General features: G+C 42.7%; 1 protein-coding gene and 1 long non-coding RNA gene across 2 annotated transcripts in view; one reads left to right on the top strand and one right to left on the bottom strand.

Annotated features, from left to right (window-relative positions):
* The window catches only part of LOC118239465, a 28,345-nt gene extending 22,703 nt beyond the window's left edge, over positions 1-5,642 (top strand). The window contains exons 2-3 of the long non-coding RNA XR_004771655.1: positions 2,591-2,670; positions 5,329-5,642. This is a non-coding gene — a long non-coding RNA (uncharacterized LOC118239465). The remainder of the gene's footprint in view (positions 1-2,590; positions 2,671-5,328) is intronic.
* A 5-nt stretch (positions 5,643-5,647) lies between these two features.
* Samd7 (sterile alpha motif domain containing 7) lies at positions 5,648-17,787 on the bottom strand. The gene is made up of 7 exons (XM_027392043.2): positions 17,687-17,787; positions 16,006-16,130; positions 14,873-14,951; positions 12,755-13,344; positions 10,529-10,647; positions 7,193-7,303; positions 5,648-5,842 (listed from the first exon to the last, which is right to left on the bottom strand). Exons 1-7 carry the CDS (start codon positions 17,785-17,787, stop codon positions 5,648-5,650), a joined length of 1,320 nt encoding a protein of 439 aa, XP_027247844.1.
* Between the last annotated feature and the right edge of the window lie 358 nt (positions 17,788-18,145).

The following is an 18,145-nucleotide window of genomic DNA, read 5'->3' as shown; positions in this document are numbered from 1 at the left end:
TGAGGCATGCTCCCCAGACAGGCTTTCAGCTGGGATATGGAGAGATGTAAGTTAAGAAGAAAGGGTTTTACACTCTTCTAACAACTGCCTTGTCACCTTTTCTGTGACTTTCTCACCCTTTCTGAGGTGAAACAGGCTATTTCTCTATATAGTAGTGTAACCGTGAAAGAAAAAAAAAAAGTGTGTAGAAGCCTTGCAGTTTCAGAAGGAGCACAGAGAGGTGCCTGAGATGGCTAAGGACATTTTATTATTTATTATACAATTGAGAAGGGGCTGAGGGAATGGATGAAGAAACGATTTGAGCCTATCTGATACTCTTCCTTAAATTTGATTTAGCTACACATACACATACACAGAGAGAGAGAGAGAGAGAGAGAGAGAGAGAGAGAGAGAAAGAGAGAGAAAGGGAGAGAGAAAGGGAGAGGGAGAGAGGGAGGGAGGGAGAGAGAGGAGAGGGAGAGAGAGAGAGAGAGAGAGAGAGAGAGAGAGAGAGAGAGAGAGACTATTCCTGCTTATAATAAAAATGCTCTGATACATGAGTGAGTCTCCCAGACCATGAGCTCGGAGAAGGTAGAATGCACTTGTCCTGCTTTCATTCTTGTCCAGTTGCACTGATCAGTTGTCCCGACATTACTGCAAGACCTTAGGTGACTATCCAGGTAGCCTGCTGTTTCTGTCATTTCTTGCACCTTTTGGAAGTCACCCGCTTGTACTTCCTGCTTTCCCTACTAATGTTATTTTCCTTTTCAGGTCTTTGATGAGGTTGAAGACCAGATAGTCATAGCTAATGTCCTCTCTTAGCTAGAGCATATTAGATATGAGACTTAGACTTTCCAGAATAGGACAGCTATTGGAGTAATCTCTGTCTTATGCCATTACCCTTGGACTGAACATTTAGTATATATTTCTTACTTAATGTTGCTCTTGCTGGTTGTAGGTCTAAATTTGTGTATGTTCTTACCTTTCTTTCTCCTGGACAATACTTGATATACTATTGTTGGATATAATTTTTGTATTTAAAACCCTCTTATTTAGAGAAAAGGGGGAGATGTAGGTGGCATCTTGTTCCACCAGTGGACTTGGGGTAGTGGCCACACCTTAGGCCATGGCTTCAGGTGTGTGGACATGACCCCTTATAAGGAAGAGGAGGGGCTGGCTTGTGCTCTCTTGGGTTGGGTTGGAGCATCCTGAAGAGCAGAGGGTGCATCTCCAGGAGCAGGAAGACCAGGGTGGTTATTTACCATCATTGTGTGAGTGCTCCCCATATAAATACCTATTCATTCTTTATCTGGGTAATTGTGGACTCCTTTAAACCTGCCTTCAGATCTTGGCTCCGTAATTCTCTACTGCAATTGTAGGCCTGCAATACTAATGGTTTCCCAGTTATTTTTGAAAGCATTGGCAAGAGACTTTCAACACATTCAAGTAGTTACCGCAGAATATTTAGCTTAAGTTTGCCAAAACATTTTAAAGTACTAACATCTGAGGGTCTTGAGTATGCTTAGTAAGCCTACTCTACCACTAAGCTACATTCCAACCCCAGACCAATTAGTTTAATTTGATAGCTGTTTTGGGAAAAGGTATCAGTTATGTTTCCCCCAAATAATTTGAAAACAAATAGAAATGTATACTTTGTAGTTTGTCTCCCTGCTTTCATACCAAGGACAAAGGGCTAATCTAAACTAAGACTATAATAATATTTTTTTAAGCAGTGAAAAGTTTGAAACTCTTGCTTTATTATGTTGGATGAGAATATCTTCTTAACACTAGGAATAAAACAATCATTCAATTAAATTTAACAATCAGTTTTGTATGCTTCAAAAAATTCCAACTCTCAAAATAAAAATCACTGGAGAATGAGCCAAAGATTCCAAATTTACTAGAAAGGTAATTTTGTTTTGTTTTGTTTTTCGAGAAAGGATTTCTCTGTATTGCTTGGAGGCTGTCCTGGAACTCACTCTGTAGACCATGCTGGCCTCGAACTCACAGAGATCTTCCTGCCTCTGCCTCCCAAGTGCTGGGATTAAAGGGTTGTGCCACCCACACCAGACTTAGAAAGGTGATTTTTAAAAAGTATTCGCACAGCCTACAAGCTCGTTAAAAATGACAGCCAGCGATGTTCATGTGAATCATCTCCTTTACGGGTGAAATTAGCTTCTCACAGCCACACTATGACACCTCACAGCTGCTAGCAGACACATCAGATACCTTTGACTTTGGGTGGAAAGATGGATCCGTCTTCCAGAGAAGAGGCTGGACAAGAACAGTGAATGGCCCCAACTCTCTCTAAACAAAACTTTAATATATTTGTAGTGAAATGTCTGTGTGCTGCTGCAAGTAATGGGGTGCACCTGTAGCCCCAGAACTCAGGCTCTTTCAGAAGGATTGCGAATGGGGAAGGACTGTGGGTTTGGAACCAGACTAGCCTACACAGCAAGCCCCTGATGCTTTTAAAAGGACTTACTGAATTCCTCTGAGCAAAATATTCCATAAATCCTAATATCCTATTTACTAAATAATTCTTATTGTAATTGATTTTCAAACAAAGGTTTTCTATCATTGTGATTTAGCTTTGATTTTATGCTTACAGAGTGGAGTTTGCTCAAGACCAAAACAGCATCAGAGGAGGAATTAAAAACGTTTCCCAGGACCAGTGAGACAGCTCAGCAGGTGAACACACTGACTTTGATTTCCAAGATTCACAGGGTAGAAGAAGATTCATGCAAGCTGCCCTATGACCTTCACTCACACACCTTGTTGAGCACACAGATAGACTGACAAAAATGTCATACAATGTTTAAATTTTAAAAATTCTGTATGACACTTGTGGTGTTTCAAATAAGAATGGCCCCATAAGCTCATGAATCTGAATGCATAGTCATGAGAGAGTGGAATTATTTGAGAAGGATTAACACACTTGGCCTTGTTGGAGGAAGTATCACTGAGGGTGAGCTTTGAGGCTTCAAAAAATGCAAGCCAAGCCCAGTGTTTCTCTTCCTGCTGCTTGTGGACCCAGGTGTAGAACTCTTAGCTACTTCTCCAGCACCTGTCTACTGCCATGCTCCCTGCTATGATGATAATGGACTAAACCTCTGAAACTGTAAGCCAGTCCCCAATTAAATGCTTTCCTTATAAGAGTTGCCTTGGACATGGTGTCTCTTCACAGAAATAGAACAGTGAGTAATACAATCATGCAAGTGAAATTTTCACTCTTCAAAATCATCCCAGTCACTGAAGTATCCCTTTTATTAAACAGTACCCAGTAGGAGCTGGAGAGATGGCTCAGGGGTTAAGAGCTTGTTTTTGTAGAGGACAGCAGATTGGTTCCCAGCACCCACATGGTGGTTGACAAACACCCATAACTCCAGTTCCAGGGATCTGATGGCCGCTTCTGATCTCCAAGTGCAACAGCCATGCCTGTGAGTACATATGTACACGTAGGCAAAATACTCCTACACATAAAATTAAAACAAATAATTCTAACTTTTTAAAAATATAAAGTAGACTCTAGCTAGAAAGAGAACAAGGAGTTTCTTGGGCAGATTATTTCACTCTCTTTTCTGATAAGGAGGCACCAGAGCCAGGCAGACTTCTGTAACCGTCTTTGATTCCTTTTTTAAACACACAGATCTAAAATTAAGCACAGTGCTTTTTGTGGTGGTAGGCTATGGCTGGCATATCTGAGTGTTTTCCTCTGAACAACACTGGCTCACATCTGCTCAAATCTCCAACCTGGCAGACTCATCAGCAGGAATAAGAAACTTAAGCTGTGGATTGAAGCAGTGATCCCTTTTCCACTCGAGAGTATCAATTAAGCATCCATTTTGACCTCTTATCTGCTATCTCACAGTGGCCATTTCATGGAACTTCTGAAACCCGGGAATCATAGAAAGTTGTGTGTCCAGATAGTCCTGTACATTGAGGATTGATTAGATGAATTAAAAAGGGAAAGAGACTGAGGTATTTTGCCAGTTACATTTAATCAAAACCCTAATACATGTTATCCACCAGTTTATTGCCATCTAGACTGAAATTAATAAAATTTTGAAATTTTGGGGGTTTTCTTTTTCTGAATGAACTTCAGCAAAGGGATCAAGAGACAAAGCTAGAAAATTACAAGTGTATTTGATGGTATAACAGGATTTTAAAAATTAATTAAAAAATTAGCATATAAAGTATTAGGTTTGATAATGAAATTTCTAAACAAAGACTGTTTTTTTGATCTTTCATCCCCCCATCCCCAACCCCTCATCCCCTCATATGCCCTCCACTCCCTGTGGTCTTCTTTGCACTCTCATGTCACACATGTGCATGGTCCTTGACTGAACTCCTCTATATCTCTGTTCGCCTACTCCTTTCTAATTTCAAAGTCTAAACCCACACTAATGTCCACATGCACATAGGATTGTCATAAAATAGTTTTATACCAGAAAAAAATTGTTGTCATGGGGAAAAAAAAAAGGCTTCGAAATTCAACTAAATCAGCAAGGATTCTGGGGAAAGGACTTTGGAATTCCACCTTGCAGATCAGTGGGTCCAGTAGTGTGCTCTTTGTGTTGCTAAGTTGAATTTGTGTGTTTAAATTCCCCATGGCTGGGAAACGACACCAAAACACAGTATTTGAAAGCAGCACATCTGCGATGGTAGTTCTGTCATCAGGAACCAACAGAGGCTTGGCTGAGAGCCTGGACCAGGGTCTTGTGAGCTGACCAAGATTTATGGCACTTTCACATACCCGAATGGCACGAGGCTGTTGCACGTTTCCAAGTGTCCATTTTCAAGGTTAGTCACATGGAACTCTCTACCCAGGGCTGCTTAGAGATGGAAACTAACATAGAAAACAGACAGAAGCCACAGGAGTGATCTCTGCTTCCTTAGGAAGAGCTCTTTGGTCCAGCCCACTCTAAGGGCAAGGGTTACACAAGGGCAAGCATACTAAACAATGGGAGTGTGGCTATCTGAAAGGCTTCCTGCTAGGGTTCGTTCACTTGAACTGTGAATTTTAAAAATAGATATGTTCTCATGGTTTACAATTCAAAACATTCAACATAAGACCTTTTCCTATGTCTGACAGCTAGTCGCCTCTTTGATTGAACTGTTATCATTTTTATCCATGTCCTTTTAGAGTCATTCTGCCAGACATTAAGTGAAAGAGTGGGACTCCACATGGAGCAGATACAGTCACCTCAATCATGACCCCCTCTTGCTAGCTCCAGCCTGCTGCATGCAGATAACTCTCCCCCACCCCTCCAACAAATCCTAACCTCACCCTTATAAGGTGGGCGTGTGTGGTCAGCTTCTCTCTGCCTTTCTCTTCTGCCTCCTCAGATCACAGCCTATGTCCCCATCAAAACTGGATGATGAAAGGAATGAGGAGAAGGAATTCCTTTTCAGTTTCTGCTCTCAGCTTCTTCAGAGTGTTTTCACAGAGGTATTCTTATCCCTGTTAGCATTTTCTTTGTCTAAGGATGAATCTCCGGAACCTTGGTGCTTGGGTCACTCCAGCTTGGCAGGAAGCCTGTTGGGTGAGATCCTCCCAAGACAATGCTAGAAGTCATTCTCCTTGTCTTCTACCTGGCCCCAGGAAGCTCTCACATATTGCTGGTAACATCTACAACTCTAGAAAACTCTGGAAAACTGAGTATTTTTAATTTCTCATACTACCTGTCTCAGTTCTTTTAGGAACCATTATATCCTGGGAACAAGGAATGCTCAAACCATCACTCCAGGAATTAATATCCAAAAGAGGTGACGTGCCTGCTGGTTGATCAAATGCTTGCTTTGCATGGGTGGGAAGTGAAGGAATTTTCTTACAGAATGTATTTCCCACATGCTGAGATACCTTTGAAGACAAAATAATTATAGTAATTGAGTCTGAATTCTTTTGATAACTAACCCTGCATTAACGGGTAAGAGAAGCTGAGGTAATTTCAGACATGGAACATCTATATAGATGAAGGCGGTCACACTTCTACTATGTGGAAGGCCTTGTTTGTTTTGCAGAGTCAGGTGATACTTACAGCTGGAAAACTGGGTTTCTGGTGGCTCCAAATTTCCATTTCTCTTCTGGTTCTGCTTTGGTTCATCTGCCCTGTGTCAATTTCATTCTGGGTCCATCCCTCCTTTCCCTCTACCACACCTCCACCAAAAGACAACCAGCTTTTCTTCTAGACCAGGCCAAAATTCCCCAAATAATGCCAGCACATAACTGATTGCCAGTGAGATACAAACGGGGTTGCTGTGGGAGTGGACACCTTGATGCTAACCGTTGGGCCCCTATACTGCGGTTCCACCGCTCTTGCTTCAATAAACTTGGCCCTGGATGGAAACCAGGCCACATCTGCATAATTCAAACTCCAAAGCTGCCTGTTCTCTCTCTCTCTCTCTCTCTCTCCACATATATACCTACAGATACACACACACACACATATATATACATGTATACATGCAGATACACACACACACACACACACACATACACACACACACACACACACACACACACACACACATAATATATATATATATAATATATATATATATATATATACACAGATCCTGCTCTTTCCCTTGCATGCCCAACTCGGAACTCTTCTCTAGGACTCTGTACTGGCAGTGGGGTGGTTCTTTACTCTTTCTTGTGCCCACTATCATGGGTATTTCCCTCAACTTCCATCTTGGGTACCCAAACCTTATTAACTTATTCAATGGCAAACCCTTCCTTGTTTGCCCTCTGAATCCCCAAGTGTTAACCAGAGCCTTCCAACTCTGCTACTTAGGTTCCCAGTGACAATGACTTCATGACTGTTTCTTTGATTGACAACTGCTACTAATGGGGCCTTCCACAGTTGGCAAATGGTACCTGGGATCTGACTACTCCGATGGCTTTCACGGAGGAAAAGCTATCACATGGGGACCCACTAATGAAAAATGAGTCACTCAAAAATAGTTCCATACTGTATCAATGTTAGCTGTATTTATTGCCTCCCATCACACCTAGAAATATGTAACACACTCATCAAGTGTTTTCAGGATTCCCCACTTCTACCACATCCTCTGTTACAGAGGGGGAAAGGCTAAGAAGGAGGCTAATTAAGTATTCTATATATTAATATTTCAATGCCATGATGTGGCCCATTTCTCTTGGGCTTTTCATCATTGCTATATACTAAATTATGTGCCATCACCATACCTGAGACTGAATTTTTAGTGCTGGCCCTAACTTCAGCCCCATGGTGCCTCGAAGATGCTGCTCGGTGAGAAGGGGCAGTGTTTCTCCGTCAATTGCATGGTCCTTAAATACCTGAAGAAACACAAAAATCATTAGCCTAGTTGCTGAGTCTTGTAGTATAGCCTGTGTCTCATATGCAGATAGTTTGGTGTTGGAGTATTTGCATATAAAAGCCTGCATGAAGGTGACACAGAGACATAGAAACCTCTCTTTGGTTGCTGGTTTGTCTGGGCTCCAGTGCCATGTTGTCTAATATGTGGAATGCTCTGTAGTTCTGTTTGCTGGACTCACTTCAACCTGGAGTAATTATCTGAGGGCAGCATCTATGTCTCATTTACTGTGCAGCCCTGATGCAGCGTTGTGGAAGTACTCCCTGGGTAAATCAATAAATGGGGAAATGGTTGTAGTAAAGGGGTGGGGGAGGAGCCATCACAGACAACATGGCCCCTCATGTGGTCAACGCTGCAGTGCCTCTGTCTTCTGAGTTAAGCGTATGGTGGAAAGAGGTAAGGAAATCCTGGGTAATTGCTGTCCACCAGCCTTTCCAGCAAAGCCTGCTCTGACTCCAGCCAGTGCACGATGCCTTTCTCCCAGAAGCTAGGAAGCCTGCTGAGGTAGATACCCATGCAGGTGAGAAGGTGGTGTGAAGATGTGTGCTAGTGGTTCAACGCAGTGTCCAGCTCCTCCCTGCCTCACACTCTTTCCATGCTCTTCTGAGCTTTCTCTTTAAGTCTTCTCCACCCACCTCAGACGTCACAGTTTACAGGGTTCCCCTTCATTTTCAGACAACCTTCTAATTTAGAAAGAAGAGGAAAAGAAAATAGTAGGTAGAATTCCCTCTAAACCTGGACAATTAAACCTAAAATCGGATACTTCTTCCCACCTCTCCGAGTAAAGTAAGAGCTTGCTGCAGCACCCCCTCCCCCGCCCCCATGGTAGGGGCTCACAGTAGGAACCCTTCTTTAGTCTCCAATCTCTCTTTACTGTCCTAGTAACATTTAAGTGGGCCACCACCAGCCCTAAACACTCATGGGAATGAAAATACACATTCCATCTCTACTGTCCCTCCTCTCCTTCCAACAGCCCCACGGATCAAATGCAGTTGGATGCTCTTGTGTTTATTTTGTCAATTCCTGGCCATTCTTCTGTCTCCAGAGTTCTGCTCCTCATCATCCCCTAACCCTGCCTTCTCACTTCTCTAGGTGCCTGTGCTGTACCAAACACACGGCTCTCTTCCAGCTCTAGTTGCTTGTGCTGCTTACATTTCAGCCACATTCGGAAATGTCCACCAGTCCTTTGTGAAGCGACCACCCTAGGTTCTTAAAGCTTCTGCATAGCTATTCTTGGCTGGGGTTTTTGTTTTTGTTTGTTTGTTTGTTTGTTTTGTTTGAGACAGGGTCTCAGATAGCCCAGTCTGGCCACAAAACTGGCTATGTAGCAAGGATGACCCTGGTATTCTGGTAATCTTTCCTCCCCTTTCCCAGTGCTGGGGTTATAGGCTTACACCAGTGTGCTAGAGTTTGTGTGGTACTGAGGATTGAACACAAGGCTTTGCATATGCTAGACCTGGGGTACCCTTCTTATTGGTGCACATTGAGCCATGTCTATGATGTAAATGTGCACATTTCAGATATTTTTAGAGATGAATATTTTATATGCCAAGTTCATTGAACTAGATATTTACTTAGAATAAACTATTGAAGTGTTTTCTGGTCATCCCTAAACAGCTAAGACACAAATCTTCTCACTGTTATCTCTTTATTTCTTTTATTATTTTTGATAAAGTTTCTTTCTTAGGGAATATAACAACAAATTACAATAAGTATGAAGCAGCAAAGCATTGACAAAGTATGTGTGATTTAAAGAATGAACTTCTCATGTAACTATTTTTCTCAAGGTTGTTTCAGATGTGGGGGGGGCGGGTCCCACTACGTAGCTGAGGCCAGCTTTGAACTCAGTCCTTGTGCCTCAGCTTCCCAGTGTAGAGATTCCAGGCATATGCCATCACACCTGACCTTAGACACATTTTAAAAATTTCATTCACACAAGGGTATGGAGGGAAGGATAGTGGGTATAAAGCTGACCTGTCCTGGGAGTTTAAAAAACAAACAAACAAACAAACAAACAAAAACTCATGGGGTTGTGAATAAAAGTCAAGGAGGCATTTCTGGCAAAGTTCCCTGTGAGAGCTATGTGGGAAACAGTCCTTCCGGGCTGTGTACCCAGATTGCACTGGAATCTCCTCATTTCTGCACAGTTGTTTCTCAGAGAGCAGCAGTGGGTGTTCAGCTGGGCGGCTGGGTCTTGCGGATGATGTCACATGCAGTAGCTCAAAGCGCAAAGACTCCAAAATGTGGTCATCCTACATACATTTGAGAAACTTCCAGAAATAAGTGGTACAATTTCTTGGACTATTGATACCCTGTTGGTGACAGACAATGAGCCAGCAAAGTTTGAGGTGTTGATGTTTGTATGACTTCTGTGTGCCCACCAAGACACAACTGATATGAAGCATAACATACATGTAATACTGTTGTTCATTTGTGGAGGCAAGTCCTCACTCTACAGCTCAGGATGGCCACAAATTCATAATCTACTTGCCTTAGGCTTTCAAGTGCTGCAATGACAGATTGTGCGTCATTCCTGGTCCCTTGCTCATGTGTGTGCATGCACATGAGGCCCTGAAGACAACCTCGAATCTAATTCCTCAGATAACACCCACTTGTTGTTTGAACCAGGGTTTCTTACGGCCCTATAACTTGCCAAGTAGACTGACTAGTCTAGCTGGCCAGCAAGCCCCAGGGATCCATTGTTTCCACCCCAAGCCCCAGTGCTGAGGTTACAAGCAGGCACCAGCACGCCTGGCTTGTGTGTGTGTGTGTGTGTGTGTGTGTGTGTTATGTGTGTTTGTTCTGGGGGTTGAATTCAAGTCCTTTTGCTGCATGACAGTCTGCTGACTGAGTTGTCACCTCAGTCCCTTTTGTCTTTTAGGATAAAGTACATATTTCTGTTATTTAGGTACTGTTGTAAATATTTCTCATTCTTTCTGGATATTTAGCATCTGAGTCACCCTCTCATGAGTCTAGACAGGAGTGAAAATTAAGCTAAATAGTGGCTTCCCAGGGCTTCTCTGGTATTTGTGCCTACCAGTCACAGACATCTCTCCAATCAGAGACAATGTCATAAAGTGGGGATTTTTGCAGGAATCCCTTCCAGGGGCAAAATACAAGTTTGACAAAACTTACTGTGCATTAAATAGTTTCAAACTTTCATAGTTTTGCAAAAATACAAAGTTACCTGGGCATAGTCTGAACAGCCTGGAAGACTTCTGATGAAGTTATGCACATCATCTACAGTCCATTTCTGAATATCAGCCAAAGAATGGTTTTCCCTAAGTGCAACCAGTTCATGTGTTCCTTTAACATGAAAAGAAAATTATTATGTGATATGAAATTTCTATTCAGAAGGAGATGCTTAGAACACGGATTTGCGTTTAGCTCTATGAACTCACTAACATCTGTCACCACAGAGTGCTCCATTTATATGGACCAAGTTTTGAACTCCCTGAAGATGTTCAGTCCCACTCACAGGTGTTTTGTGTCCCCTCTCTTCAGTGATGTAACTCAAAGTGAATAGAGAAGTTCCAGATTCACTCTATGATATCTAGGTGCTGGCAGAAAGGCTCCGTGAACTTCATTTTTCATATTTATGCTACTATGTCATGTTCTCTGGTCTCTTGCGACCATCATGTCCTGAACAGGAGCCCAGAACTTCATAGTGAAGCAGCTGGTGTGGTGGCTACCTCAGTGCCCTCATTCACTTTAACATCAAGTTTATACAAACAAAATTATCTAAGGGAATCTCAGTGGAAACATTGCCTATATCAGATTATATGTGGGTGGGTCTATGGGGGGATTGTTTTGATTGTTAATTGATATGGGAGGGACCAGCCCACTGTGGGCATTACCATTCCCTAGGCAGGTGGTCGTGAACCATATAAAAAAGGCAGTTATTATAAACCTTCCTGCTGGACAGCAAACACTATTCTTCAGGGTTCCTGCCACATTTCTTATCTGTGAAGTGAATTCCCTCATGGAAGTAATGCTGTGTGGAATAGCAAGCAGGTGCCTGCCTTGAGTTCCTGCCTTCAAGTTCCTGCCTTGAGTTCCTGCCTTCAAGTTCCTGATTTGAATTCTTACTTTGACTTCTCGGGGTGGTGGCCTGTGACTGAGAACTGTAACTGGAATAGACTCTTCCCTTAAGTTACTTTTGATCAAACCATTTTATCACAGCAACAGAAAGGAAGCTACAACAATCAGGGACACACCAAATCTCTGTTTTGTTTGTTTTTCTAAATAAGTTCTAGGGAGCTATCCAATATGAGATTTTCTCCATAGTTCATTACTTTCAAAACTGATCATTTATACTTTTGTCAGTTTTCCTATACTTGGATACAGGGGATATAGAATTTATACTTTGAAACAAAAGGCTTTGGAGCTGGAAAGGTGGCTCAGCTGTTAAGAGCCCTAGCTGCTCTTCCAGAGGACCCAGGTTCAATTCTCAGCACCCACATGGCAGCTCACAACTATCTTTAACTCCAGTTCCTAGGAATCTGACACCCTCATACAAACATACATGCAGGCAAAACACCAATGAACATAAAAGTAAAAAATAAACAAATAAAAAGCAAAGCAAAACAAAAACCCTAAATCCCCCAAACAACAAAAAAGCCCTCTACTTTGTCTTAAATAAATTCACAACTAAATTAAAATTTTAATTAATAATCTTTATACTTTCTCATATTTATCCTCTCAGTCTGGTTTTTATACAGCAATATCAAGACTGGTGTTTCTAATATGACTTTTGAGAAGTGATATAATAAAGTCACTTCAAGAAGTCATTTAAAACAAGATTAAGAAAATGGAGGTGGAAAGGACAGGAAAGATGGTTCAGCAGCTAAGAGTCCTGGCTGTTCTTGCAGAGGACCTGGGTTTGGATCCCAGGCAGCTCACATCCACCTGTAGTTCCAGTTTCAGAGTATCCAATGTTCTTTTCTAGTCTCTGCCAACACTGCACACACATATGGTGCACATATACACATGTAGGGAAAACACCCATACACTGTAGGGAGACACTGTAACCACGCCTCCTAAGGGCTGGCTACAGGTGTGCCTGACCACGCCTGTGAAGGCGTGGTCACCGTGAGGTCATGATGACGGGGAGGGACTCTTAAGACCGTGGGTCTTCTTGCTGCTCTGGCTTGTGTTTGGCTGGTATTTATCTCAATAAGGATATCTTGACCTTATGGATTACAGATTGTCTCCTAGATGATGCAGGAATACACATACAATAAAAATAAAAATACATCTTTTTAAAAATGTAGGTAAGAGACAGAGATAGACAAAGGGTCTGCAAGTGAGAATGAAGGCCACAATAAGCATGGCTGTAGCAGTTCCCTCCATAATGGGAAGACCTGGTCACCCTGGAGCTGCTGAGGACCTGCCCTAGATTCCAGGCACCTACCTGGCAGAGGCAGTATGGACACTGGCAGGCCAACTCCGTTCGTCCCGTCACAGCCGTCACAGCCCTGTTTAGAGGGCTCTTCCTTCCCTCCATCCCATGCCTTTGCCTGGCTTGCCTGGAGCTCTCCGCAGGGGTTGGTGAGGCCCGAGGTTGGGTTTTCATCAGTTTCCCTTGACTCCTGGTTGTTGTCTACCTCGATTTCTGGTTCTTTGGTATCCTCTTCCTCTTCGTAGGGAGCCATAGGCATCTGGCCTGAGCTTTTTTCTTCTGCTTGACTTTTGAAACTCCCAATGTCATTCTCCAGAGGTTTCTGATAAACCGAGCCTCTCCTGAGTCGGTATTTCTGGCCCCAGCATTCTGAGAAGTGTGGTCTGGTTGCCAGCAAAATAGGGTTTCCCTGAAGGTGTCTGAGGGTGCTTCTGTGTAAATGCAGATCACTGGCAGGCAGTGTGCTCCTGCCTTGGAAGCCTGCAGGGCCACCCAGGCAACTAGACCCATAAAGGAGTGGCATCCCCAGGCCAGTCAGTCCCTTGGGATTAACTCTTTCCATCCTCCTCTGCTGGTAAAGAGAATACATTTCCATTTCTGTCCTAAAACCAAAATTATATAGTTTACATGACTCCAGGAATCATTAGAAATTGAACTTTTTTACCTTTATTTATTTTGAGTGTGCAGGGGTAGGTGCTTGCATACCATCGTGCATGTGTGGAGGTCATAGGACAACATGAGGGAGTTGGTTCTTTCCTTCCACTGTGTGTGCTGGGGATCAAACTTAGATGGTCAGGCTTGGCAGTAAGCACCTTGATTTGCTGAGCCATCCTGGAGGTCCAGAAATGTAATTTTAACAGGCCTTGCCTTCCCTAAGCTCCCCGCTTTGCTTTTCCTATGCTTACAGTGTTTGTCTGAAGCCTGTTTGATGGAGACAGGAAACCCCTCAGAGGCAAAGGGAGTGTGGGCTTTGGAAGGAGGCCTGAAAGTGGACGGTTTGTTTGAGAGACACAATGCAAACTTGAGGTCCGACAGGGGCTGCCTGTTGTGTGCTGAGCCTTAGCAGGTGAGTGGGTGATGTAGCAGCGGTAGTTACTTGCCAGACACTAAACTTCATAAAGGTGTTTAATTCCTCAGCACAGTGATCATGGGACTCAAGCAATTAGTGCTTGTCCTCATGGGTCTAAGTCACTGCACATGGATGGGTGGGCAAGGAAGGGAGACCTGCTTCTGCTCACTTCCCTTTGCCTGTTGGTCTGTGATCACCTGGACCCTTGCATCTCCCAGAGGCCAAACCATATTCATTATAGATGTCCTTTATTTGCTGCTGGCCACTGCAGATGAAGACCTTTGTTGGGTTGGCATGAGATTTCCTGGGTTCTGGTGATACTCTGAAGAGGAGTTGGTGAGCTTCACTCCTGTCTGCAAGGGTGAAGCCATTAGTGGGAATTTCAGAGGATTCATAGCCAGGAGTTTGAATTGTGGGTCGACGGGAAGTTATAGAATATGCAGACCCATCCACTCTTAGCTCCACTTTGTGGAGTGCACATGGGGCAGTATTACATGTGTTGTGTGTGGTGCGTGCCTGAGTGAAAGTGTGCACATGCATGCAGAGGCTGTAGGAGGACCTCAGGTGTGCTCCTATCCTATGCCCTCCTATCTCACTATCCTGTTCCCTCAAGATCGGTCTTTTACTCAGATCAAAACTCACCATTTTTTTGCTAGACTGGCTGGACATCAAACCCTTTATCAGTGACCCCTGCCTCTACCCCGGAATTAAAAACACATGTGGTCACACCCAGCTTTGTTCTTGGATACCAAGGATCTGACCTCAAGGCTTCATGTTTGTACAGCAAGCATTCTCACTAAACTTTTTAATCCTCAGTCCCCACTGTCTGCTTTTTAAGCTTCTTTCTATTATTAAAAAGCTTGTATACTTTATTCTATAATGTACCTAAAGTCCTTTCTGTAAATGATCAGTATGTGTGTGTATAGATGGCATGTGTTCTTTATGATATCACCTATGTGCTTCTATTGTATTTATATGTGTTAATTTACTTCAAACAACTCAGATGAACAAATGGTCCTGGGATTGAGTAAGAGACAAATCTAACAATATCATTAAGTTACCTGGCAGCATGATGCCTTTCCATCATCTCATTCCTTGTGGTCACTGCCTTTATGGGTTCAGGTGGTAAAATGCCCCAGCCTTGAGGGAGGGAGAGGAAAGGGAGGGAAAGAGAGAACCATCCCAGCCCACAAACAAATTAGAAGCATGCATTTGAAAATAATTATAAAAAATTCAAAACAGAATCTTCAGAAACCCCTAAGCTGAACTGGAATGGGGGAAATGGTATCAGATCTTACACTGTTTGGTTAGAACCTGATAAACATCACCAGATCAACAGCAGATAACATTTCAGTTTTTTCTTGAATTGTCAGTCTCGTGACTGGTGGCATTTTCCTGTCATACTTCAAACCAGAAAAGAAAGGCCTATGCCTCCTTGATGTGTCTTTTCTTGTCTCATATATATATATATATATATATATATATATATATATATTGCAATATATATATTTCTAAGGGCAATATATATATATATTTCTAAGGGCACAATGTGATGTTTTGGTTACATTGCTTACATTGGAAGAATGGTTAAATCAAGATAATAATACATCTACTATCTCATATCTTTATTATTTTTATGATGTAGACATTTGAAATCCATCAACATTTTAACTATATAAATTCTGACTGCTATCATGTATTAAACATCTCCAGAATGAAATCAGAATAAAAGCTAAATTCTCACGATGACTTATGAGAACATATGCTGTTTCATTAGTTTGGTTTGGTTTAGGGGTACTGAGAACTGAATCCAGGTCCTCATGCATGTAATCAAATGCTCTACCATGGGGCTATACTCTACCCTCATCTCAAGTCATAAACTGCCTGAAGCAGTTAAGCCTCAGATAATTAATTCTCTTTGAAACCCCTCAGTTCTTCACATGAAAGATAAGACAAATGGTAATGTTGCAAGTCCGCCCTCATTTGTGATTAAATTGGTGCTTGGATGGGTTAAGCAACTCAATCTTGCTCACACAGTGAGTGGTACCACCACAAGCTCAACCCAGAAAGCAGGTGCACAAACTGCAAAGGGCAACCACTGCCCAGGTCTCCAGTGGTGAGCATCAGCAGCACACTCAAATAGCTGCCGTTCGCACGGCTCCACACACTGGCGCCACACACTCATTGCTCATACCTGAGTAGAAGTGACTGGACAGTGGGTTTGGCATATTTGCGTTTGGGACAACAGAGGATCCAAATTGGGAAGGTATACAAAACTGGCTTGTGTCAGCTGGAGCTATACTGGAAGACAAGACATCTCTAGGAGGGAAAGAAAGACATAAAATAGGTAGGATATGGCTGGAATTAAACAAAGTTTTGTTGCTCAGTATGATGATCTAAGTTCATTGTTAAGTTAGTTGAATTTAGAATCATCTAGAAATTTGAGGCACATTTCTTGACAGGCTCACTAGGGCATTTCAAGAGGGTTATTGAGGGCAGGAGAGGTGGCTGGGATCTCGTGGGAATCTGTGAGTGCCCTCCCTTTTCTGATTCCCCATGATTATTCAGCTGAGGTATGCCTCCCCTGCTGTGACAGACAGAATCCTCTGAAAGTGTGAGCCAAGATCAGGTAGTGTGGTCTCAGCCACACAAAAGTAAGTAATTCATTTAGGTGCTGGATTTTTTAATAGCTGCTTGGGTCTCCGTTGAAACTGAAGTTCAAATGCTCTGAAGTCTCTCTGGTAATGGAGAAGTGTGGTGAGAAAGATGAGGAGGAAGGGCCACAGCTAGCACGATAGCCTAGGGCTATCTTGGGGAAAGTCCCACTCAAGTTAATGCCATGGTCGGACTATTCACAAGGGGCATTATGCTCTGAGCACACAGTTTGTTTGCATTTAATGGCCCCTTGGTGGCATTTGCCATTTAGGGTAAGTGTTTGGCCACCTCAGTGGACAGCTTATTTATTGTTCACATTCCATGAACAAGGACGAATGCTGGGTTTTATTTTCTCTTCAGAATGTCAAAATATTCCAAAGAAGTGAAGCTAGAATATTGCCAAATGTACAATCAAATGCTTATAATTTCCCTGATATTGAAAGAATGATTTAGTGACAAGCAATCCAGGGGATCTACATGTTATAGACTTAGTATGGAACCTTAATCTGATAGGACACTCTTAAGGAGAGGAGTGGACTGTGGAGGGCACCCTGTATGTACACACAGAGGATGGCCATTCGAGGACATAGTGAGGAGATAGCATCTATAATCCAGGACTCACCAGAAACTAACTGGGCAGAAATGTGATTTTGGACTTGTAGTTTCCAGAAATGGAGACCTTTTTTTCTTTACTTAAATAAATAATATGTGTATGGATATTTTGTCTGATGTATGTCTGTGTACCATGTGTGTGTAGTGTCAGGAAGGCCAGAAAAGGGCACTGCATCCCCTGGGGCTGCAGTTACAGCCATGTGGTTGCTGGGAACTGAATCCCATCCTCTGGAAAGCAGACAGTGCTTTTGACAGCTGAGCCATGTCTCCAGCCCTGAACATCTGTTCCCTGAACCTATGTGGCAACCATGTTGTCTTTTGTGTTTTATTGTGGTAGCCTCAGAAGACTAACCTAGCAGATTTACACTTGATATTGCCAGTCACGTTCCAAGTAAGTGTAGTTATTATCAATTAATGGGTCAAACAAAGCTTCAAAGGGAAAGTAGAGCCTTAAGTTTTGAAGGTAAGACCAGCAGAGCGCCAAGAGTCATGGCACAGTTCACTGAGATAACCCCAATGTTGTTTTCTCATCTAATGTTAACATCATCCCAACTCTAACGGTGGTTCGTTTTCTCTTCTGATTGAACTACTACATTGGAAAGAAATACCTGTCCACAATTGGAGGCCCAAATGGCGGGGGAACCAGTGGGATCCTCTGATGTCCTGATGCTGTCAATAGAGGGTTCACAGACATCACTGGGTTTGTCATCAGATTTCTTGACTCTGTCAGAGTTCTAAAAAGAAACAAGTACGTTAACAAATACCTACTGAAAAATATTTTCCTCTGTGTGTGTGTGTGTGTGTGTGTGTGTGTGTGTGTGTGTGTGTGTGTGTTTGTGTGTGTGTGTGTGTACCCATTCAAGAGAAATGTGTGGAGGCTGCCCACCTTGTGTTTTGGGGACCTGTGTCTGGCCATTCATCCTTAGGGACCTTTGTATCTTGACTTTATCAGAGCTGGATCATGATCGTACATAACTACACATGCTTTTGCTCATTCCTTTGTTTTTTATGTGGGTTCTCAGCATAGAACTCTGGTCCTCACGCCTGTACTTTCATGAATTTCTTAG

This window comes from Cricetulus griseus (genome assembly GCF_003668045.3).
Source record: "Cricetulus griseus strain 17A/GY chromosome 1 unlocalized genomic scaffold, alternate assembly CriGri-PICRH-1.0 chr1_0, whole genome shotgun sequence".
Classification (NCBI taxonomy): Eukaryota; Metazoa; Chordata; class Mammalia; order Rodentia; family Cricetidae; genus Cricetulus; species Cricetulus griseus.
Note: the sequence above shows the minus strand (reverse complement) of the source record. Positions and strands in the feature narration are given on the sequence as shown.

What these genes read in the sequence shown, in the direction of transcription:
- Samd7 (XM_027392043.2), bottom strand. Translation starts at nt 17,787, where the DNA reads ATGACAAACCCAGTGATGTCTGTGAACCCTCTATTGACAGCATCAGGA. An exon ending in GTCCAGTCACTTCTACTCAG is followed by an intron (nt 14,952 to 16,005) that starts GTATGAGCAATG and finishes CCCTCCCTCAAG; the next exon opens with GCTGGGGCATTTTACCACCT. An exon ending in GTCCATACTGCCTCTGCCAG is followed by an intron (nt 10,648 to 12,754) that starts GTAGGTGCCTGG and finishes TTCATGTTAAAG; the next exon opens with GAACACATGAACTGGTTGCA.